Here is a 24,608-nt window from a genome sequence, read left to right as displayed (position 1 = left end):
AAAATACAAGAGGGTGTCAAAGTTTTCGAAATATCGTTGGTTGTTCTGAACAGGTGATGTAATCTTTAATATAAGATACTTTCAACGTGTTTTCAAATATGTGTATATTTTTTTTTACATCTTAACAGCTCATTGTTCATTTTCACAATTTATATATCTGTGTAGTGGAATATATAAATGGCCATTTTATCCACAATGATGCATGCAGTTGCACACTTGCTTGCTTGATTACATAATCTGATTATATCGACGCTCAAACATTCACGTAGATTGTTTGTTCCAAGCTTTAGGCATGGTGGACGGTTTAGATGACGTTTAATTTTAACCACAGAACGGTCTAGTCAGTTATAATGACATGCAATCATGCAATAATCGGAAAATCAATATAAGCGATATGAATTAACTCATCTAACACCAAGGGCAAATGATGGTATCGATAGATGGCTTTTCAATTGTACGCAAGGTTTCTGGAATGTTCCACCGATTTTGTTCCAATTATGTTCTGCTACAGTGTATGTATGTTGAGTAACAGCAAACTGATCAGAGATATACAAAATCTCAACCTTTTACCAGTACATATGCATATTGCAAAATCGTATACATGAAATCAATATTTTTGTCAATTTAAGCATGTCATGGAATCAATATCATGAATAATTGCTGTAAGCCAAAGCGATAATGTATCGTCTTCGGCCAGCTTCATGCTACAAAACCGCGTCAAACACCGACAAGCCTAAATTTTATGTGGCTATCAGCCGTCAAGCTTCCGGTTCAAGAGACTAAGTTTTTGGGTGTGGACTCCAAGAGCAAACGACAGTCTGATTGCATGAGAAATAGTCAAGGAACCATATCTTGGCAACTAGCATGGCATAAAAAGAGCATCCAAAGAGCAGACAAGTTCAATAAGCCGAGGAATAGTGTATGGCATTTCTCCTTACCAGTATATCGACGACTTCCGGCCAGCTATGGATCAACATCTACACAAATTCCGTTAGAACACGACATGAAAATATTGGCGTATTTCGAAAGTAGCTGAATCAGTGGCTTGATGGAAAAGTAATGATGCAAATGATCGAAGCTTCAAACAAATGTTGTTCTGGTATGCATTGTTTTATAATGCATTATATAGTGGAATATACCTTGAGTTCAGGTATTTACCTGTAGATTACCATTATTAAGCCGTAACTGTCTATTACGTGTTTGACAATACATAGGTACTGCTTCAATAATAGATAGTAACAGGTTCAGATATAATTATATATCTTATAAGAAATACCACAATTCACTTAAAACATATGGTTTTACAAGATACCTGTTCATTTCAACATTAATACAGTGAAATATAATTCATTGCAATGTCAAGTTGTACTTGATCAAAGAACAATTTACTAACGATTGCTATTAAATTTGATTGAGGAAAAAAGAAGTCGGTCTTTGATAACAAAATAAAAAAGAAAGAACCAATACCAAACAAGGCACTTGAAGAGGTTTTCTGACTCTCGGTATGAAATATGGTATCAACAAAATAAAATATTAGTCTCCGATATTTCTACCTTAAATATGATCAGCTCCGTTATCTATGGCTCTGTAGGATTATACTGGGTAAACGTTTATTGGAAATAATTTTAAAACAAATCTTCTGCTGACATAAGAAAACGTTAACTTGTGCACATCTTTCTGACAATTCGAAAAAAAAAAACGCACGTCACGGACAATAATATAATTAAGGATTTGCTTTTGTGTAAAGTCAAACTTTTCTACTGACAAACTTTTTAAACCATGCCTAACGTTAAATAGCAGATTACGAGAAAAAGATTTGTTTTAAGAAAATGATATATTTGTGTGCTCGTATTTTCGCTAAGGTCGGTCAAACATGTATAATATAGGATTTTTTTTTATCGTATTCAAAACGAATTTATACAATATGTTAATTTTAGTCGAAAGCGGTTAAATTGCTTTTGTAGTTAAGGTATCAATTCCAAAATAACTTAAGCAAAATGTCAAACTATTCCGGATTTTTTTACACTTATTAAAGCTGCAATGGGTATGACGTAGACAAGTTTTATTTTCTGTAATAAGAACTTTCTTCAAATGCCGGGGAAGAGCTCCGACAATAGGTCTTCTGATTATATACTGTATAGTAGGACGTTTTCGTTGCAGTTTCATTTTCGCCATTTTTGTCTTCCGAAATAAAGGCGAATGTCATGACGGCGTATATAGGTACACAGTTTATCTAATATATAAACTACATGTAAAGGGCAAAATTAACACTAGTTGAATATGAATTTTACCATTGAAGAGCGAGTATTGCTCTAGGCCTCTAGGTTATTCAGAAGTTGTTTAAATGTTTTTAACACATTTAACCCTTCTGATCTTGAAAATTGGCCAAGTTCATATATTTGAGGAAAATGTATCGCACTTCAAGCCAGGTGTCTACTGGCAAAGTATCATCACTCCGGGCCTCCTGGTTATTCAGAAGAAGTTTTTTAAGAACTTTTTATATTTGACCCCGGTGACCCTGAAAGTAGATCAAGGTGATTTATTTTAGGAACCTTTAAAGCACTCCGTCCCAGGTACTTACTGGCCAGGTATCACCACTCTGTGCCTCATGGTTATTTAGAAGAAGCTTTTTTTTAAATGTTTTTACATATTTGACCCCTGTGACCTTGAAAGTAAATCAATGTATTTTATTTGGAGAAAGTTTATAGCATTCAATCTCAGTTACCTAATGGCCAAATAGCATTGATCTAGGTCCTCCAGTTCTTTAGAAGAAGTCGTTCAAAGGAAAGTTGACGTACGATGGACGGACGATAGACGACGGACAACACGCCATACCATAAGCACAACTGGCACTTCATGCCAGGTGAGTTAAAACTTCTACAACCTCATCACATAAGATTGGCTTGTGTCAAGTTTGAATAAAGTACGTCTACACATGCTAGAAAAGAAGTCAAAATGAGTTAAGTTTGCAGACGATGGAGGGCGAACAACCGCTCGCAATGTATCACTTCAGTGGTTGCATGTATAATTCATCAGTCATTTTTGAGTATCGTCATACTCTCTCTACAAACATCAACATGCAGCATTCGCCGTTGGGAATTGACGTCACTCAAATGAAAAAAAAGCCCAGCTGTTGCACAATTACAATATCAAGGGAAAACATATTTTACAATCTTAATCAGAAACGTTTTGAAAAATAAAATTTGAAATTACACCTATGCTTTAAAAGTCGTTAAGTATTCCTCACATTACCATTTGTGTACACCAGAGTTAATTTTCCGCCGCCATTTTGTTATGTGTTGACCTTCAGACTACCTAATTTAGAAGAAAGCATCACCTACTGAGCAACATATGGATACTTGACCTTGTCCATCCGTCTTAGAACCGAAATGGATCTTTCATCCTAAAACAATTGTGTCACTTAAGCTGTATTTTTTTCTGATTGCACTTGTATCTGTATAGAAAAGCTAGATAACTTTCCCACTATTCAAAAGTTTTCCTAACTAATGCAAAAACGTCTTCTCTCTTGAAGCTGGTGTTGCGTTTTGCATATCATTGATGATACTTCAAGGCTCGTAACATGTAGTTGATGGGCATACTAATAAAACTAATATGCCACAATAATTTCAGCTATAACGCCAATAATAAGACTTTCACATGTTATATCTTATAACATAAAAAGAAAAGAAAACACAAAAAGTAATGACGTCATATACAGCATTGTTTGGCGCGATATTTGAAATTCTTATGTCTGTTCGGTTGGAGATGCTTGACGAAAACATTACCGAGCAGTGTTGTGTCGGATGAAAAATAATTTTGATTTCATCAGCAATGAACTATGGACTAAAATGCATTGCGTTTCTTTTTAAATTCAATTATATGAAATGACCATGATGATTGTCGGGGTTGTACGGTATTCCTCCTTTTCGTATTGCAGAGTTATCTGCTCTTATGAGCAGGTATTGATTGTTACGCCATTTGTTTGTGAGAGAGTAACGTCATATTTTTTTGAGAAAACGACGTAATTTTCTCACACAAACTAATGACGTAACAATCAATACCTACTCACAAGAGCAGATAACTCTGCAATACGAAAAGACGGAATATACCGAAATATATATTCCTGTTTATCCCTTAGAATTTAAAGGGTTTAAGATATTTGTACGCCTATTCAAAACATCGTGCAAATTTGACAAGAGCTTTCAAAGGGCACTTGTTCATATTGATTACTCTAGTAAGGTATATTTACCATATTTACAAACAATATATACTTTGTGACAAGATTATGACGCTCACGTGGTTGACAGGCAGCTGAGTTTTGACCTATTTCCTGAATATTGTTGGTTGGCATTACAAATTGAAATTCATGTTTTCTTCTGAGGGGCAGAAACTGTAACCCGAATATCATCACACAGGAGACATACAATTTTACCGACAATTTAAGAAGGAAACATTGATTGGTGGATCCAAAAAATAAACTCATAATAATTTAGTTATCAACTTTTGGAAGTCAATATATGAGATTTCCCACAAATTAGTTTGCACAACTTTGTATTCACATGATATTCATTCTAATTACAGTATTAGCATATCGACTTTTAGAAAAAATGCAAGCCAACAGGTTAATGAGTTTACTCATTTTTTCTTTCTTAAAATGGCTACATACTGGTATTCGGTTTTCAGTGATCAATAGGCCTAACCTGGGCAGTGGTGGCCCATCACAGTCGGAGGTTGATAGTGTCAATCTAGGGTTTTACCCAGTAAAGGGTGTATTCAGTGACGTGTAAATCGATCGTCCACGATAGTCTGGGAACGCTCACTGCATCTTGGAATATATCATAACAAAATCGGCGACTCAGTGTGTGCCACCTTGAGGACGAGACGAGGAGGACTACTAGTAGTTTGATCCTTTGATGTACATCAAACGAATCCGGCGTAAGCGTAATGGTGATCACTCCTCTGTAATCTGTAAAGGGACATTACCCAAAACCGATCAAACAGATAGCCACGTGCCTTCAATTTTGCTATGACATTTTCCAGAGGTTCAGAAAGCGCAAGTTAGCGTTACCCCTGGAGTGTCGAGGATGTGTGTAAACAAGATGAGCTTATTAATAAATATATATAGCATACATGTCTTGTCTGTTGCATTTTTATAAGTGGTAAAAATGTCCATCCTATCACGGAATTAGATTAGATTGTTATTTAAGTCAGTGATCCTATCATATTATTTATGATGTACCAGAAAATGTAGAATGGTCGTTTTGGCAATTTTTCCCCCTGCTTTTTTGTTTGTTTTTGTTTTGTTCGTGAATTTCAACACTCAATAGCAATAAAAACGAACGTACACATGTTTAAAACATTATAAATTTATCTACATGGTAAACATTAATATTTAATGCATGCACAACTGTATTTTATTTATGTACTTTTCAAGCAACACATGATTACCTTCTAATGGTGTATCATTGTGAAAAACAATGTTTTACATGACTTTTGAAAAAGTAAGAACTCAAGTTCTGATTTTTTCCCCTGTTCTATCGAACCACATAAAAAAAAAAAAAAGTAGCGGATATTTTTCAAACAAACACATGCAAACAGATAAGAAATACATGTATACCAGAATGAAATTTAGTAGACGAAATTGTAAAAAAAATGTACATCTAGTTCGACTAAACAATGCATTTTGTTTCTTGAAGGGGAGGTGATTTAATGTTTTCCTCTGCTTTTGGAAGTTGAGATTATTTGGTATTCTAATGTACTTCCTTTTGCTTCGACAATGAGATGTTAATCTGGTAATTAACATACTACGATATCCTATTGAAAGGGGAGATAATTATGATGGGTTGCGTCTTATAGGCCAATTTACAGTTAAATCGTACTGAATGTCATAACCTGGTCAAGGAGGTTATTTCTTTCATAAGGTTTTTACTTACAAACAAATTTATCCAAACATTGACAAGGGGAGGTGTTTACAAATGTAACAATACTTTTCCATAAAATTGTAACTAATTTATGATTTAACAGAGAGAAATAACCAAAATAACATATAATTTGACAAAGGGAGGTAATTCCCCATGATATCAACACTTGAAGCAACCTATGAGTCAAGGGGAGGCAATTCTTCTTGCCAACACATGAGTTAATAAATGGATTATTTAACCACACAAACCATACAAATAAGAGTTACTTTGCCATGTTTCCAATACATAACTTTGCGTTGGCAGGTGAATTCCGTTTAATCATGACTCCTCCTATAACCTGAACAGGGGAGGTAATCCAATATTCCTCAAGTATGTACATATAATCTACAATTTTACATGATAAATATACTTGACTTTAAGACAAACATCTACATGTACACGCAGATATATTAGAGACATGAAAAAAACAACTGTGAACAGATAAGTACAAAAATATAAAAGTAACTATTTCTCACGATTTTAAATAGAAATTGTGACAAGATACACTCAATAATACACGTTTCCAGACAGGTAATACAGGTTTCCACACAGGTGATATTTACTCCAACTTATTTTACAAGTTAAGGAGCCCTGTCCCACTGCATTGATGTTTTTACATATATTTTCAGTGACATCTCCTTATTTTCGTTTTGGATATAACGGTAGTATAGCTGGGCCAAGAATCTTTTGTTGACCCAGTACATGTACCTCAGTCAGGTTGACAGCATAACAATCTGAAGTTCAGGGTTCGAATCTCAGAGCATTGTTGATTATTATATTTTCTTTACTTCATCTTTATCATTTTTTCATGAAAGGCCACAATCATGTGGTTTTCTTTTTAGAAATGATTTATGAAAGCTACAGTGATGCTGAAATAACCAGTTTCCAATGCGTAATGAGAGTTTTTGGCAGTGGTACTGGGATCCCTTTCACCCCTAGGTAACTTTACTAGACTCTACCATTCATTTATCTGAGAGAGTCCATTATGGTCTACAGTAGTGAAAGGATTAATTGTCTCATCAATAACAAAGACTAAGGATGACATTGTGAAAAAATTTATATATATATCATATAGTTATTAATGTTGAAATAATTGTTTTATCATTCTTTTAAATGTTGCCAAAATTTTCAGTCATTCTAAAATTGAGCCTATTTTTGAAGTGGCTTATATCAATGAGAGTTATTACTAATAAACATTTCTGCAGATAAAAAATCCCAACACTTTTGGTGTCAAAAATAAAGGCAATGATGGATCAAAATTCATTCAATACAGACAAATAAATTCCATATAGATATGCATTATTATATATATTCCGAGAAATATATCTCTTTCGTAACATGAACAAAAACCTTTCAGAACTGTTACCATAAAAATATTCAAAAAACTTTCAGTTAACACCATCTGATCAAAAGACTGAAAAGACTGATATCCCTTCATTTACAGGAGCAAAGACCATTTTTTAACCTTTATTATAACAGTCATTGTAAAAATATAGCACTTTGTGTCTGGCCCATCTGTTCGTACTGGGGATTTATTCTTGGACGAAATGAATGGACAAGCTAACTCATTCACCCCTGAAGACACATTTGAACTCCTCAAATTCAAAGGTTGGAATAGTTCATTTTGAAATTTCAGGGTTGAATGAGTTAAGGATCTACAATATCTAATATGCAATATATTTAATAAATCCGAGAACACAATACATATAATATTTTCAATACAGCAATGAATTCTATGGACATTTTCGATTGTACAGCAGTCGTAAACAATGATCTCAAACGCGACATTATCAATATTTTTTCTGTGGAGGACAAATGTTTTAATCAAGCTTCATATACTTCATTCAATTTTTTTTCACAAAATCAAAGAAAAATATTTTCTCTTGAAAAAGGAAAAATATCCAGTTCAGCAAATTGAGAAATTTGAATCTTGGAATCTTTTGTGAAATAGCAATAACATGGAAATATAGTAAACATGGATGTGAAATGAAAATGTTAAAATATTAGAAATATTAGAATTAAAATAACAGATATGCCAATATTTACAATTTCCAGTGTATATATGGTTATCATGATATTACTAATTTATCTATCTAAAAAAACAGATTCTGGTCTATCACTACAGCTACAGATCCATCACCTACTAGCTAACATTTAATCCTCTCATAGAGGAAAACTTTGCGTAAAAATGGCAAGCATTGCATGATTTTACTGAAAAGGATAAATGTCACAATGTACAATGAAAATCTATGTTTAAATACACTATTTTGTTATGTAAACTATTTTTAAGCAGGAATTTCACCCAAGCACCAATTTAGTTCCTGTGACGATTTTGGATATCATTTTTATTCAGCTATTCAATTGGATGTCTATCTAAAGACTCATAAAATGTTCTATTCCTGAGTACCTGGGATTTCTGAAACTGAGCCTGGACTTGATGAACATACAATAACAATGATAAACATCCTTGTACATGAAGTGTTATAACACAATAACCAAAAAGGATAGCTGGATGATGTTAGATGACACGTTTTTTGCTGCATTCTCATTTGTTAGATTATAATCATGTGGGTGTCAGTGATTTGTGATATTAACTCTTGTGTTACTATTTTTAGAAACAGTAGGTTAATATTTTCCCCATTTTTTGTATTGGATTATCACATCAACTGAACCTCATAATACTCTCTGCAAAAACTGCGAAAGTGTAGTGCTTTTCTCTTCGTAATATTCTCATGATCCGTCATATTTAATGGAAAGAACATCTTAATTTATAAACAATTAAGGGGTTTTGTTTTATCTATATATATCTCATTATTCAAAGTGATCTGAGCATTTTCAATGCATGCTTTCTAGTAAATGATTAAAAGGAGTGATGAATGAATTAACTTCATAGCAGAGATCAAAGCACTAATTATCCATACATAAGATACTTTAACTCATTCACTCCTGAAGACATATTTGAACTCTTCCAATTCAAAGATTGGAATAGTTCATTTTGAAATTTCTGGGGTGAACGAGTTGGGTGTCTTTGGAGTGGAACTCTTTTTGAAAGGAATGGAGATGCATACCTTAGTAAAATAACATATGTCCTGAACATAGTTACAAACACTACACAAAGTTTGATCAGACGATAAAGATCATCAAATTACTGTAAGATCCCTTATTCATCTCGTTATATATGTCAGACTAAAAATATTCCTCCGTTTAAAATTGCTTCGACTGCAGAAATAAATATTCATACAAACAGTCTTAGAATTTAGGATTTATATAACACCATAAACAAACGGTTTATGAGATTTAGATTTCTTATTGGCCGAAAGAAATTTTGATAGACCAGACATTTACCAAGAAATGTTCTCTTATATATTTAGTGTTTAAAAACATGAAATAAAGAAAAGGTGTGTAACAAGAGGCCCCTGGGGCCTTCACCATAGCATCAAACTTTCATCTCATGATTATAATTCCAATTAGGTCTGAATTATTTCCAATAGAAAATGAATAATGTATTCCAAAAAGTATCATTTTCCTAAATAAACTATAATTAACTTTAGCCCATCCCCAGGGATGAAAGTGGAGCCCATGGGTAATGAAGTTCATAATTTTGACAATTAAAGCACCTCAAGACCCTTCCATGTATGAGGAATACCATATGTTTCCAGCATAACTAGTTCTGAAGAAAAGATTGTTGAATTTTAAACCAATTTGACCCTTTTGGGCCCTAAGACAGCCCCTCAGCCCCTTGGGGTGTGCCAGGCTCAGAATTTTCAGTGTCAAACTGTCCTTTCAGGGTTATAATATATCATGTTTAAATTATTTTCAATTGAAAATGAACAAAATATACCCAAAAGTATATTTTTCCTATATAAACTATAGTAAACTTCACCCCCTCCACAGGGGCGAAGGTGAACCCTGGGGGAAATGAAATTCACAGTTTTGACAAAGCACCTCAAGACCCTTTCAGCTATGAAGAGTATTTGTTTCCAGCATAACTGGGTCTTAAGTAGAAAATTGCTGAAATTTAAGCCAATTTGACCACTTTTGGCCCCGCCCCTAGGGACGGGGACTACAGAATATAATTTACAATTTTGGTGCATCTTTGGCCGGGAAAGTTTTCTGCTAAATTTTATTGTAATTGGTTCAGGGGTTTGTGAGAAGAAGTCGAAAAAGTGTTAATTGTTTACAGAAAGACAAAGCACGATGGACAACGACGGACAAAAGACAATTAGAATAGGTCACTTGAGACTTTGTCTCAGGTGACTTTATAAAATAGTAATAGAACTATAATTTGGCGGAGTACTTTTTCTTTCACTACCATACCTATCATTGCATCATACACAACGTACATTATACATCATAGGAAATAAATTCATAGACAACTTAGTCTATGAAGCCAGTGATTCCCATAGACCTAGTGTTTTTCACTATGACAGGCTATGGGCCTACCTATAACTGTAATGTATACTGTTATTAATTCTCTGTGTTCCTAAAAATATGATACATATTTTCAAAATCAATTGCACATTATCCATTGCTTAATATGAAAAAGTATTGGAAATTAATGGAATGGGTGTATATATTATTTTTCAGTTTATCGAGTCTGGAGTTTACTGATCTAAGAGAAACTTTTCGGATGATTGAACTGATATGAAACAGGAAAAAAGTTCAAGTTACTTTTTATCATATTAACAAGCATTACTGGTAATATGAATATTTGTAGAGGAAAAAAACTCTTTTTTTTAACATCTTGACAGTGTGTATAGTCTTCCGTACAACAATACAGTGCTATTTTGAAATCTAAGACGTGAAGTCCAAAGACATGATTTTGGCATTATCATGGGTGACATAACAAGTGGCCTATTATCATATGAACCGTGGCAAATACATGAAAACCAAATCAATCGATCAAAATAAATGCAATTGCTTTTATAAAATACCCTGGTAGTTAAATTAACGATATACAAACGTAGTTGTTCGATAGTTTTTTCTTTCAATTTTGATATTTGATGACATGAAGCAGGACTCGGAGATAACTATAAAATTACCGTATTTATCCAGCAATAAGCCCATGTCTGGTAATAAGCCCATCCATAAGTATTGAAGTCGAGTAAAAAAACAAAGTTATTATTTCATTGTCCTGTAATAAGCCCACCCCCTACTTTGAGTCAGAGAATATGTGTTGGCTAGTAGTAATGGACTGATGATCAACTATAGTATAATTGAAGATCGATGGATTTGATCTTTCTGATTCCGATTATCAATTACAAATTCCATTTATTGATATAATCGGTTCTCCATTAAAATCAAAGTGTTAATGTTTTCAATGTAAAAAATGCATTGAAAGTCATTATATAATCTTATAACTTTTTGTATATGATTGATAAAACTGAATTAAAACTGCTTGAAATTCATTCATTATAAAAGAATGAAACCTAGTTTATAGTTAACAACTCTGTCTATTGATGTTATAGTAGTGTTCTCGACTAAATTTGGGTATTCAGTCCCATAAAATTATGAACCGATTATGCAATCGATCATCGATTGGTTTACTACTTCCGATTCCAAACCGATTATCGATTATGGTTTTAAATTGATTGTCCATCACTAGTGTTGCCCCCCCCCCCCCTCTGGGCTTACTGCAGGATAAATATGGGTACAAAAGCTGGAAATGGAATTAAAAATAGCAGAAGTGCTTGTATATGCTGTGATTCATTAAGATTAAGCTTAATTAATGTTACATGAAGGATAGAGAGATTTACTGATGTATATACATTTTAATAAGACAATCAGTAACACTGTTTGTATCATGATATGTACCTGATTATTCTTTCAGTAAAATATAATGATAATGATTTGCTGTGTGTTTAATTTTTGACAAAAGTATGTTCTTACTATTGTAGACATAGTACACCATCAATTTATGTGTTATTTCAATACTTGTTATAAAAAGCAGATCAGCCGTGCAAAAACATTGTCTAGCAAGATGTTTTTCATAATTAAAAAAAAAAAAAAATCCTTAAATGTTACTTATTAAAAAGAATTTGGATTCATATTGTCAAATTGAGGAAAACAATTTTGTAGATTACATATTGTGTCCATTTTGAATAAAAAAAACAACAACAAAAGGCAGTGATTCAAAATGGATATGACATAAACTCTACACAATTTTTCCTCATCTCGGCTGATGAAGAGCAAGAGCCCGATTTTTTCAATGAATAACGTTCTATGTAATTTGTTAAAAACATATTTTATTTTGGAGTCATTTCAAAGTTATGTAAAAAAAATCAAGTAAATTGAAAAATAAGAGCAATTATTTCAAGTTATTTCTCTTTAGATAATAAAAGAGAACCAAGACTTTGAAAATGAAGATGATGAAGTTGATAGGATAAATGTTTAGCATGCATTTATAAGTAAGTAGACTTTTCTTTTATTAGGGATAAGTAATAAGGCATATAAATATTGAATGTAAATAAAAAAAAAATATTACAACATATTCATCAACATCTCAACTTGAACTATTAATAATAGTCTATTTCATTTGAGATTCTGTAAGAAAATACTTATACAAAAATCACCCTTTTCATTGACTAAATATTAAGTATATAAATAATTTAAAAGTTAAGAATATAAATAAAACATCACTGTTTTAATTTTCCTACAATATTCAGAATATTACGTTGAACAAAATTAAATGAATATTATTTTTTAATAATTAGGTTTCAAAATTGAATAACATTACATCACCGTCACTTACAACAAGAATCAATTATAAGGATATCAGATTACATGATTAGGGAATATTCTCATTATTTAGACCAGAAACATGAAGTGATTAAAAAATACTGACAATAATATACAAAAAGTTGTATAAAACAATACAAAATTTTAAGTACAAATTTTCATAAATATTTATAATTACATGCAGTACGAAATTGAAGTAAACAATAACAGTACACAACAGATAACATCACAACCAATCAAGTATAAGTCTTGTGAAAAAAACTCTCCACATCATTATGTGACATTTAGGTAAGATCATCGTGTAATATTTCTGTTTTGCAGAAGACAGGGGCCACTTTCGCTTGTCCGGTTCAACCCTTTCAACCAGCTAAACTTAAAAAAGAAAATGACAGGCTCAGATCTGAGCAGAGACTTATCTCTGGAATATTCCACGTGTGTACATGTATCTAGGGGTACAGACATGCCTGATCGAAACTTAAATGCTGACTGTTGGAAGTTTGCTTTTTTTTTATATAAATTCAGGTCGATTAATTTACATGTGTATTTTGGGATATGTTACATAATTTAATGGACGTATGAAAGAAGGACATATAATTCTCAATAGATTTTTATTTATGTGTCATAAAACTACAAAAGTACATTTTTAGCTATGCTTTCAGTCGGTTCCAAGTGCCTTTGTTTATTGCAGAATATATCTGAGCCACCTAGTCTTTGAAACAGGATGCATGGATACGACCCAGATGAGTTGAGAACAGGATGAGTTGCTTCCCTTAGAACAGGTATCTTCGTTAATAGGGTACCAAGGTTTTATCACTAATGGATTAATCCTTTCTTTTTTTAGAATTCCCTTGAAACATATTCAAAACCATCTTAAACATGTAGGAAATTGAAGATTTTTCTATAAACTTAATCTAAGTGTCACCAAAGATGGCATTTCCTGTCAGTTTGTTGAAGACAAAGAAAAAGGTGGTAAGATGTTTCAGTGGTTGCAGTTGTTTATCACCTGCCTTTCACCAAGAGAGCTGGGGTCGGATCATTTGCCCAACCGAATAGGTTTTTACTACCACTACCAAGACCCTCAGCACGCGTCTATCCCAGTTAACAAAAATAATTCACATGAATTAAAAACTTGTTTCATATTAAACTCCTCTGAAACGAATAAAGTTTTATTTCAAAAACTTTAAAAGTAGAAAATAATGATATTATCTTTTGGATGAAATGAAGTATGAGTAAAAATGAGGCCTTGTATGATACCTGTAGTCTGCAAAAAGGGAATATCACCGTCAGCTTCACAACACAAACACGAACATATTGAATGTAGTTGCAATCACTTATAAGAAAATGAATTGTTTGGTAGATATAAAATATTTTCCTTCACAATCGGCTGAAGTCTTTGTTGTTCGAATGATCTTTCGAATGATTTGTAGGATGTAAAAGGAATCTGTTGAATTCTTCAAAGCTTTGTTTGATACTGTCTCTGTCTTGGATGCTACAGCCACGTATGGCCCAGGGCCTGTGGCCATCCTCCAGGTTTACCTCAAGGATTTCTTGCAGCTGTGGAAACAAAGGGGAATAACTCTAAACAAAATTAACTAACAAATATTAAGGATCCAAGTCACACTGCAGGCAAAACAATAAGGAATACCACTGTAGTTTTTTTTTAATAAAAACATGTACAGTACCCTGCCCTTAATTTCATTTCCAATATAACAGAAGTGGGACTCAGCTAGGGAACTATTGTTGAACAGGTATGTAGCTCAGTTGGTAAAAGTGACTGTATTGTGATGGGAGGGCCAGGTCTGACCAAGTTACATTTTTTTCTTGTAACATTGCTATTGATATTTTATTTCTTCTTTATTTTTTCATTTAAGTTCCTCAAGGTATATGTAACCTTTCAGAAATGATTGATTGAGGCACATACCCCCAGAATCTGAAAAGTTGTCATAGCCAGACCTATTTTTTTTAAATGATTTTTTTTTTAACATTCCAATAGCCGAATTTTTAATATACCAGCCCTGCCCCCCAATGCCCCCCTCCGGTGCCAGGCTAGTAGAAATGTACACTCCTTATATCATGAATTTTAGCGTTTTATGTGTGGAAGTCTTTTTTTAAAGGAGACACATATCATAGGAAGTAGTATACAGCCCTAATATCCATGTTTACCTGAGAGGGAGATTTTGCGTCCTGTTTATCTTGGTAACTACACAACACTAATAAAGGGAGATCATCCAATACAGGATCACCGAGTGCTTTGTGGAATTCGTTACTGGCAAGCTTAAGGTTCTCATCAGAAGATGTGCTATCCACAACAAATATGATTCCCTGGGCTCCGGCATAATATCGGTCCCAATACGGACGGACAGATTCACGACCTAGAAGCAAAAGAAAACAATATGAAAACTAACTCATTCCGCACTCCAATTAATTATGTTTATCTGCATTTAGTGTTTAAATGTTTCTAATTTTTAATTCAATATAGGGTCAACACAAGTTTTCTAAAAACTTTATTTGTCAGTTTCATTTTTATATGCTTTACTATTTACCTTTAAAACTTCTATATGATTTATTCACTCAATTTAATATTTTGCACAACTATTCTAAACATCTTTATAATTCCTTCTTTATGAATACGATCAATGCAGGGAAAATGTGTGTCTGACATCTAATATCTATATATATCTAAAATCATGAAAGTTCACGTGTTGCAAGTTTGAAGCTGATCAAATTTTACAAGAAAGATGTTTTTTCAGAAATAATTTAATGTTCCCCTCTCTGGTGACCTTGACCTTTAACCTTAAAAAAAACACCTGTCTTTTTCAGGCCAGGAAGATTACGTAGGTGAAGTTTGGAGCTGGACGATGATGCTGTGAAAAAATATCAGTACAACATCTTTTGTGATCTTGAAAGATCTCTAATCACTGACCCTAAAAGAACAATCTAGGCTCCTTCCATAGCCCAGAAGTCTGTCATGTGTAAAGTTTTAAGTGTGACCAAAATATTGAAATGACAGTATTTTATCTAGAAACAGTTCTAATAAGATAATGTAAGTTTTGGTCGGGACCGATGAAATACTTCAAGTTAAACGGGGTCTTCGCGTTATACGAGTTCGAGATAACGAGGTTTGACTGTACCAAAACTTTATATGGGGTTTAAAGACCACATCCACTATAGCAGTTAGGCCATGCACAAAAGATATCTTCCAAATCCTTGCATTCTTGCTAGAAAATAAGCAAAGAAATGATGATAGTGATGTAGGACGTGCAAAAATAAATAGGGTTCCTTGCGTTATTGCCAGAGAACTGATAAACTGCAGCCTAAAAATTTCCTTGACATCAATATAACAGAGTCATCAAATAATGTTTATTTTTGATACTGAAACACAGTTTTGTTTTAGGGTTATATACTTATCACTTTACTTGCCTCCAAGTTCTTTGACATCAACAATACAGTCTTCAAACATCAGAGCTTTGATACTGAAACCTGAAAAGATGTAAAGAGCAATTACGGTACATATTTCTATTTTTAATGATTTATTTAAAAATTTGACCCAGTTTAACTTTTGACTTTTTCACCCTTTCCCTTTATGATAATGACAGAGATTTTATCATAAGAGCCAACATTCAGAAGAATTAATATACTTAAACAACACCCTGGTACTCATAAAATAAGACGCTGATGTATATGTAGTGATGTTCAGAGGCACTTATATTTATCTGACAATAATTAAGCTCATGACTGGTAAAAAAGAAGCCCACCCATATCTATTGAAGTTCAGTTAACTTATTCACCCCTGAAATTTCATGATGAACTATTCCAACCTTTGAATTGGAAGAGTTCAAATGTGTCTTCATGGGTGAATGAGTTAAATAGTCATCAAACGTTCTTTCTTTGGCTTGTAATAAACCCAGTCCCTTCTTTGTGTCAGGTCTGCTTCTGGGATTATTGCAAGACAAACAAGGTAGCTTTTACTTTTGATAATACACATCATCCAACTAGACACTCCATTGAGAAATGATGATTTTGTGCAAGTGAATTGTCTCCACTTGTAGCTCTCTATGTATTTAGGGTTTTCATGTATATATAATAATAAGAATATTTTAAGAGATCATGAATTTTCAAGATACTGACGTCTGCAAAAAGTCAGAAGTATAATTATGGTACATGTACACATTTCTATTTTATCTGTTCTTACCAATAGTTGGTGGTATGTCTTCATACTTTTCCCCACTAAGCACTGCCAAGAGGGAGCTCTTTCCAGACCCTTCTAGTCCAATACACAACACTGTGAAATTTGGCTTGGCTGGGGGAGGTCCAAATCCACACAGTCTCCGGAAGAACTATAAAAATAATAATTACATGATGAATAACCGGTACCACAGAGAACAAAGTCAGTGATATGGTTTGTCCTTTTCACAAAAACTTAGACATCAGAATTGATAAATTTTTGTGCACAAATGTACTTCATTGTGTTATTTATTTGATTTAGTTGACAGAATGACGCCCTTTTTTGCTCCAAGTGTGTAACAGAATTTTGTGTTTTTATTTCACTTTATTCCCCATTTCAGTAATAAAATTGTTACTCAAATGGGTAACTGTTACCCAAATGCAGGATTATTACCCATATCATATGCGCCGTTGTGCCAAACCTATTAAAACGTTTAAAATCTGGTGTTGGGGCCAGAACAGCAGAAGTCGCCTTCAGGGACCACATGTCAGTTTGAGTTTCGATAAACATACAATCGGATAGCTGCGATAACGTAGCTTTCTGACGACGAGAGATTGTTGTATATATTGCGTCGGGGCAGAGGAGGCCGGGTCTCAATATTAGTACTACCAATCGGACTGATGACAGTTAGCAGTCAAGACACTAACATGTAGTATACAAACAACGTAAACTCGTGTGCAGACATGTTGTTAGCCGATTGCATTGTGTTTATGCACACCACCATGACAACCATGAACGATATACTCACCGAGTACACGCCAATCCTGAGCAAAGCGCATACTAGCATTAGATTTTCACACATTTTGTCGTAACGCCCTGTTGGTAGGAGCTTGTTTACGGATGGCGGGAAATGACGTCATGTAGACTTAGGAGTGTCTAAATCTACATCCGCTGGTAAAGAATCGGACCGGATTCATTTTTAAGCCTTCTAGTAAGATTTACCTTAACTGCTATCATTGTATGAATCAAAAACCAATATAAATTTGATACGAGCAGTATTATATATGAAATGATGAAAGTATGCCGGGTCTTGAACGAAAGAAGTTTATATACATTATTTTATAATTTTGCCTTGACTCAAGTTGTGCCGTCAGTCAAAACCACAGGGACCTGGGAATTTGTTACAACTATATTTGTACCTAAACTCAGGTATTCAGAGTAGTTTTATATGTGTAATGGGTTTAGATCGACTTTCGGTAAAAATGACACCCCCAATGATCTTATTAATTTTACATGTTTTAGGGGTCTGGTAGATTTTAATTTTACATATGACCACGGACTTAGATATGAGACAAAGTAGCCATCAAGCCTGATACACGTCGAATGTAATAGTAACTTTAACGCCATGACCATGAAAATGGAAGAGGTCTAATCTAATTCCGTGATATGACTATGATCACGGTCGCCTTCTACTTTCGAGCTAGAGGGAATTTCCCTTTCATGACACTATTAAAATACTGTTTCTAAAAATAGGAGTTTAAATTCGAAACTTTATCACACAAATTCAAACGGATTTTCTACTGAGTTGACTGTTTGCTTCCGTCTTTTAAATTTTAAAATTTAACCCATCAAATTCCTTATCTGTTAATTATACCGTTTATAATTGTTAATGGAATTTCAAAACATAATTACGTTAATTCGACATAATATTATTAAAAAAAAGTTAGAACATATTTCATAAAGTGAAATACAACATTTAAACGGCGTATAAAGCGACTAAATAGTAGGCAGCATTTTATCTCGAATACCAAACCCAATCAGATTGCCTCCAAAAGTTTAACCTGTCTACAAAGAAGTCCACAACATAGCACTACAACCTTTCCTAAGATAACAATGTTTATGTCATAATAGAATGCAATGCAAATAAAATATATACAGATTAGAAATAGATTGCCTTTCTAGCAAGCTAGTTTTTCCGGTGATACGGTATAACCCGATGTGGGGGTAAGGGTGTAAGGGAATGTACATCGGTACACAGGGAGGAGCTGTCCAGTAACGTTGGGCGTGGTCAGTGACGGGATAGATGACCACTCTGCAAATTACACTATCGTACTCACTCCTGAACAAAATCTTCGCAAGGCAACATCTTTAAAAAAAAAATACACCACACTGTGACAGTCCACCGGACTGTGGTCTACACAACACACATCTAGAACGTCCTACTTGTATGGGGCTCTCTTACGATAATACCAGATGAGAAGGGCATGGTTATTTCAAATGTTGTTTCTCTCTATTTGCCAACACACCCAAAATCGATGCACTTATAATAATTTAAAGTGTTGGACGGGTTTTGGCGTACGAACTCAAATCTCCAGAATCGGGACATCATATGGATTTGATTTGCTGGAATTTGTGCTGACAACAACATATTTCTGTCTTCGGCACTGATAAGGGCAGTCCAGTGTCTCCTATTGTGGCCAATTTGTTCAGGGAACATCGATATATCTGGAGCAGGAGATAACAGCCATTGCCCCAAAACAGTACAAGCCCACCTATGGAAACGATATGATGACGACAAGAAAGGTTTTTGGTCGAGGGTTTTGATCAAACATATTAACAAAACAGATTCCATGAACAGATAGCCAAATGGTAAAGGAAGATGACCGTCTTGGTCTATAGGAAAAAGACGCATACGGACTCCATATCCGAACTTTAAATCTCATCATACTTTGCACTAGAATTTTGGCATAGTACGGTCTTTGCTCAACAGATGAGATACAATTGTCACAGAACAAAAGAACAGAATGCAACAGCAGAATCACATTGCTTAGGAAATGAAAACATGTGTATATCCTAAAAAACAGTGTCAAAGTAAGGAGAGGGGCAACATGAAAGGTCAAATGGTCATTTCGTATACAAAGGGACTATTAAAAACCATTCAGAAGATATATTGCGGCCACGACATAGCGACAGCCATGAATCCCCACAAGAAGCTTCGTATTATCCTGATAAACCCTAAAGATAAAACATCCAAAGGAAACGTCGCAGAAGGCATACACAAAATCGGATTCAAGCACGGCGGTGCATCATGTATGGAAGAAACTGGAAGGCGAGTTGGGGTCCGACTTAGTGAACACCGGAAAGAAACAGAAAATCAAGAGGGAAAGGAATTCTCCTAACCAGAAAGGAAGCAGTCGTAGTCCCAGATAAATAAATCGGCATCCACAGACCATGCCATACATCAAAACCATATAATTGACTTGGATAACTTCAAATTGTTGGACATGGAGCAATTGTTCAAGTAGCAGATAAAGGAAGCCATCTTGATACGCCGCAGCGGGCAAGTTCTGGATCGAGATGAGGGGGTCTGTGGACTCTCCAACATCTATAGCAAGATTTTCAACGAAGCGTAGCTGGATAGATATGATCACCGTTGCATAAATGAATAACAGTTATGAGTTTAATTCTCATAGTTTTTGTTATTGCATGGTTGTCTCTTTCTCTGACCAATTTAAATCCAATTTATTGAAAACATATACAGAAATGTAAATGCCACTTTGTTATTTTTATGATATTTTTTTTTATCTTGTATTATCAACAATTATTTTTGTAATATTGTGCAAGCCATTTCAGCTTTAAGATTTCTATTTACATCCTCATGAAGAACTATTATTCAGGTTAGTGTCTCGTGCGTGTTAACTTATCGCTGATTGATAAAAGTCCTATCTTACTGTTGTTATTAGTGTTTGGCAGCTTTATATCATCAAATCATGATATCAATGACCCTTTAACTGGCCAAACTGATCTGATTAATGTTTAGCCTCGCTGTCGCTTCATTCTTAATTCTAATATTTTGCTTACCACGCCTCACAGATAATTTGCGGTAGCTCTATAGTCTTTTTCTTCGTTTGAATCAGAACATCATTGAAACCCCAGGGATTGCGCCCTCTTATGTTTCCTGCTAAATTGGGATGTGTCACAACTAAAGCTAAGGCTCTGTACGTGTAACCTTGTTGAGGATACGATGGGGCTGCGGTGGCCAAGTGGTTAAGGCATCTGACATTCTGCTACCACTAGCCTTCCACCACTGGGTCGCGTGTTTGAGGCCTACGTGGGGTAGTCGCCAGGTGCTGGCCTTTGGTCAGTGGTTATTCTCCGAGAACTCCAGCTTTCCTCCACCAACAAATCCATGGCATTTCCCTTAAATGACCATAACTGTTAATAGGACGTAAACCACAAACAAACCAAACTAAACCAATTAAGCTAGTTTGATCCTTTGATGTACACCAAAAGAATTACGTGGCAGTAGAACGGTAAACTTCACCGGTCGGGCGTCGTTCTTTGTGATCTTTAAAGGTTATGTACAAGTATCAGTGTAGCGTTCGTTGGTCAGTTTTGTTTTAACCTGAAACTAGCCAAATACTTAACCGCGTGCCTACTATTTTGCCATGATGTATTCCAGAACATAAGTGAGCGAAACTCTTGGAATTTCAAGGATGGTTCAGCCATTATCATGAATGAGTTGACTTCCGGAAAAAAGTTTATGCATTTATAATGTTGTGGTTATGATTTACCTTTTTATCCCATTTATATTGACCACAGTTGATGAGATAATGCTATACCATCTCAACACTGATTTTACAGAAGGTAGGGAGGATTTCTTTCGTTTAGAAACAAATAAATCCAACAATAAATAGTGAAACGTTGCATTTGCATTTCAGTTGATCATAAGCATAGTCTGCTTTGTATCAGAGGGATAAATGCTCAAATTATTTCTATGAGTCATATCTTCCCTATCGTCACTTTGGTAGGAATATGATAACGTTTTATATGATTCTCTTCTGGAAGCAAACAGTAGTATTAAAACGCAAATACAATTGTCTTCAAACGGAGTAAATTATATTTTGATAGCTGTTTCCGATTTACTGTAAGACTGCATTTTCTGGCAGGTCAACCTCCTTGAAAATTTCAAGTATACTAAGACTAATTATATCACTGAACAGAAAGGAGCAGGAACGATATATTTGCTTTCTTTTATTTTCATAATTTGAATACATGTTGATACTTTATTCACTTCATACACACAACACACGAGAGGAATTTCCCGTCCTCATACGGTGGACAAGGTAATGGTCCACATTTAGCTTTGACACCATAGAATAATTTACCATCCTCATTATGGTTACCTCCGGCGGGAAGGGCTTGTGGATGTTGATCAACACAGACATATTGAGAGGCTGCAGCATGGTTATAGTAACCGGAGGCTAGCTCACCATGATAGCCCTCCGTCCATCCGGGATAACATTGTGTCCTACCCGGGATCATGAGGGAGGCTGTGTACTGTGTACCAAGACAGACGGCACACGGTACGTCCTCTGATAAATTCGGCATACCAAAAATATGTGCAGGTACTTCGTACTCAGCCCCATACACGTATCCAAAATATTCGTTGCTAACATAATCCTTGTATGGTCCCCATATTGGATCGCTAGGCATACAGACGTATTCTGCTGCAGCTCCAGGGTGGGTGAAATAAGACCCACCAGCGTATCCTGTATAAATACATCAACATAGCATGTTAGTTTGGCATTAAGTTATAATAACACCGAAAAAGATAAATCTTCATAATTATTACGGTGTGAATAAGGAAGGTTTGCGTGTTCTTCTTCAGCCACTCATTCAACATTGAAGTGTGTATTTTGAAACTACAATGTCATTCGTCTATTATCAAACATGTATCTTACCAAGGAACTTTTGCAAATATTCACCAAATCTACTTACTTGTTTTAGTGACAATATTATTAACTCATTTTTGTTAATTATTTAGGTTATATAATAATTCAACAGACCAATATCACAACGAGCCAATGTTGAAATGAATTATGGAAAATAAATCAACTAATGTAAAACCTTGGTATACTGCCACTGTTTGTCTAGATAAATGTTGGCGTTATAAAGGGGATTGGCGATATGTGGGGAAATATACAAAACCATTTTCAATATTATGAGAAAAATGTACTTGGAAAACTGTTGGCGGTAAGCGAGGTGGCAAATGTAATGAGGGACACTATATCGTGGTTTAAATGTACCTGAGTAAACCATGGTTGTTGTATTGACAGGACAGTCATTCCTTCCCCATCTTGTAAACACTGCTCCTCTGCCGCCTGTCAATTTTATATAGAACGTACAAGGATTATTTACAACTGTCATCAGATTTTTAGAGTTTCAAATTAGTAGTTTTATATATTAAAAAGTTGCTGGTCACGTGCTCAAAAACACACATTCGTAAGGTAAGCAGTTTCTTGAGGGTTTTTCTTGTTATTTATAAACAAAGGCAATCGGTCAATTCTGCATACTTGATTTGTTAGTTTTTGTAACCACCGAGAAAAACTCGATTACTGATGTATAGTGTTTTAAAACGACATTGTAATCAATTCGATTTCATGCAAATTAAATTAAATCATGGAATATTGGATATATAGTAAACTAATTAAAAATTCGAATTTGACCTATTTGTCGACTATATCAGTGAAAAAACCCGATGAGTTACAAATAAAAAGGAATTATAACTACTAGGAAAATACATTGCATTGTCGTGGGCTAAATGAGAATATGTAATGCATATTATACAAATCAGTTGTAAAATATCTGAGCTATGGCACTGTGATGATTTTATAATTTCTATCAGAAAACAAACAGACAAAGAATAAACATACCTTTTTTCTAGACCTGAAATTGATGTCGCCGATGCAAACAAAATTAGCTGTTTTGCAGGTGTGATACCACAAAGCACGGACAAGCTACTGAACATTTCTAATAGGTTTGGAATACTAAAAACCGTTTAGAATTTAAGGAATATACATACATTTTCTTTATCATTTTCACAACCATCTATGCCATACTTAGATTTGTTTTCAAAAATGGAAAAAAATGCTGTGCCATAATTCGACTTACTTGGTAGTCTTTTGATAATTGCGTCTTGAGTTAACACGGTGTTTTGCAGATTTGTTACGGTAGCCTGCAGGGATTGCAATTCGGTATTCTGGTTCGATATTGCATTGTACTTGACCTGCATCTCCTGCAGCTCCGACTGGAATCTTGTCAGCTCCTGTTGTATGTACTGTGGATCACTGAGAAGAATTCGCTTCTCATCAGACCCGTTAATATAGGAAATAACAGTTAGAAAAAAAGCGATTTTTAAACACGAAAACCACATTTTGATAGGGACAGACACTTCTAAACTTAACGATCCGTGTAGTGCTTACGCCCGGCAGACAAAAATCACCCAGTCGGTAGATAAAAAGGTTTATCTAGACTCATGACATGTAACACCCACTCATTTGACATTTTGACGCCGATCAAGGTTAAAGTTCCTGATAATATGATTTTGCTTATTTCAGATATAAAATTGGTTCATGTAGATTCCTTCTACACATTGTATATCGTTACGTAATGTGTACGGAGTTATATTCATAATTTCAGAGGTCCATTGTCTATTAAATATTTTCAAAAGAATATCGCTTCACTGCGTTCACTACATTAAGTAGTAAATACAAAGATTGATTTACATACACATACGTATTGTTTAAATTTTAAATCGATGCTTGTAGCAGCTTCAACAGGAAAATTATTAAAACATGACGAGCTATCTGTTTTAATTCTCAACGTCTTAATTATAAAGCACAGGAAGGGTAAACATGGCACTTCAATGTCTTTAAGTATCGGCAATAGTTTTGTGAAAGTGG

At 34.4% G+C, this 24,608-nt stretch overlaps 2 protein-coding genes across 3 annotated transcripts; both read right to left on the bottom strand.

The window, feature by feature from the left end:
* Positions 1 to 10,699: 10,699 nt before the first annotated feature.
* Positions 10,700 to 17,778, bottom strand: LOC110454237 (ADP-ribosylation factor-like protein 15). Of its 2 annotated transcripts, none has more exons than XM_021503644.1 (5): positions 17,672 to 17,778; positions 16,891 to 17,035; positions 16,119 to 16,178; positions 14,862 to 15,070; positions 10,700 to 14,252 (listed from the first exon to the last, which is right to left on the bottom strand). In XM_021503644.1, exons 1-5 carry the CDS (start codon positions 17,723 to 17,725, stop codon positions 14,073 to 14,075), a joined length of 648 nt encoding a protein of 215 aa, XP_021359319.1. In that variant the 5' UTR covers positions 17,726 to 17,778; the 3' UTR covers positions 10,700 to 14,072. The 2 variants fall into 2 exon arrangements, with proteins under 2 accessions (XP_021359319.1, XP_021359318.1); XM_021503643.1 differs by lacking the exon at positions 17,672 to 17,778 and adding an exon at positions 17,317 to 17,548.
* Positions 17,779 to 21,888: 4,110 nt separating this feature from the next.
* On the bottom strand, positions 21,889 to 24,163 carry LOC110454249 (short-chain collagen C4-like). Its single transcript, XM_021503673.1, has 3 exons — positions 23,818 to 24,163; positions 22,953 to 23,027; positions 21,889 to 22,415 (listed from the first exon to the last, which is right to left on the bottom strand). The coding sequence occupies exons 1-3, from the start codon at positions 24,077 to 24,079 to the stop codon at positions 21,934 to 21,936; spliced, it is 819 nt and encodes a 272-aa protein (XP_021359348.1). The 5' UTR covers positions 24,080 to 24,163; the 3' UTR covers positions 21,889 to 21,933.
* Between the last annotated feature and the right edge of the window lie 445 nt (positions 24,164 to 24,608).

Source organism: Mizuhopecten yessoensis, unplaced genomic scaffold (assembly GCF_002113885.1).
Source record: "Mizuhopecten yessoensis strain PY_sf001 unplaced genomic scaffold, ASM211388v2 scaffold7725, whole genome shotgun sequence".
NCBI lineage: Eukaryota > Metazoa > Mollusca > Bivalvia > Pectinida > Pectinidae > Mizuhopecten > Mizuhopecten yessoensis.
Note: the sequence above shows the minus strand (reverse complement) of the source record. Positions and strands in the feature narration are given on the sequence as shown.

Bases quoted from the DNA above. Each gene is read 5' to 3' on its own strand.
- LOC110454249 (XM_021503673.1), bottom strand. From the start codon at position 24,079: ATGTGGTTTTCGTGTTTAAAAATCGCTTTTTTTCTAACTGTTATTTCC. The intron at 23,028-23,817 runs GTAAGTCGAATT...TAAAATTGACAG, and splicing joins AATTATCAAAAGACTACCAA to GCGGCAGAGGAGCAGTGTTT. The intron at 22,416-22,952 runs GTACATTTAAAC...GTATTTATACAG, and splicing joins AACAACCATGGTTTACTCAG to GATACGCTGGTGGGTCTTAT.
- LOC110454237 (XM_021503643.1), bottom strand. From the start codon at position 17,433: ATGTTTATCGAAACTCAAACTGACATGTGGTCCCTGAAGGCGACTTCT. The intron at 16,179-16,890 runs GTAAGAACAGAT...ACATCTTTTCAG, and splicing joins AGACATACCACCAACTATTG to GTTTCAGTATCAAAGCTCTG. The intron at 15,071-16,118 runs GCAAGTAAAGTG...TTTTGCTTCTAG, and splicing joins TGATGTCAAAGAACTTGGAG to GTCGTGAATCTGTCCGTCCG.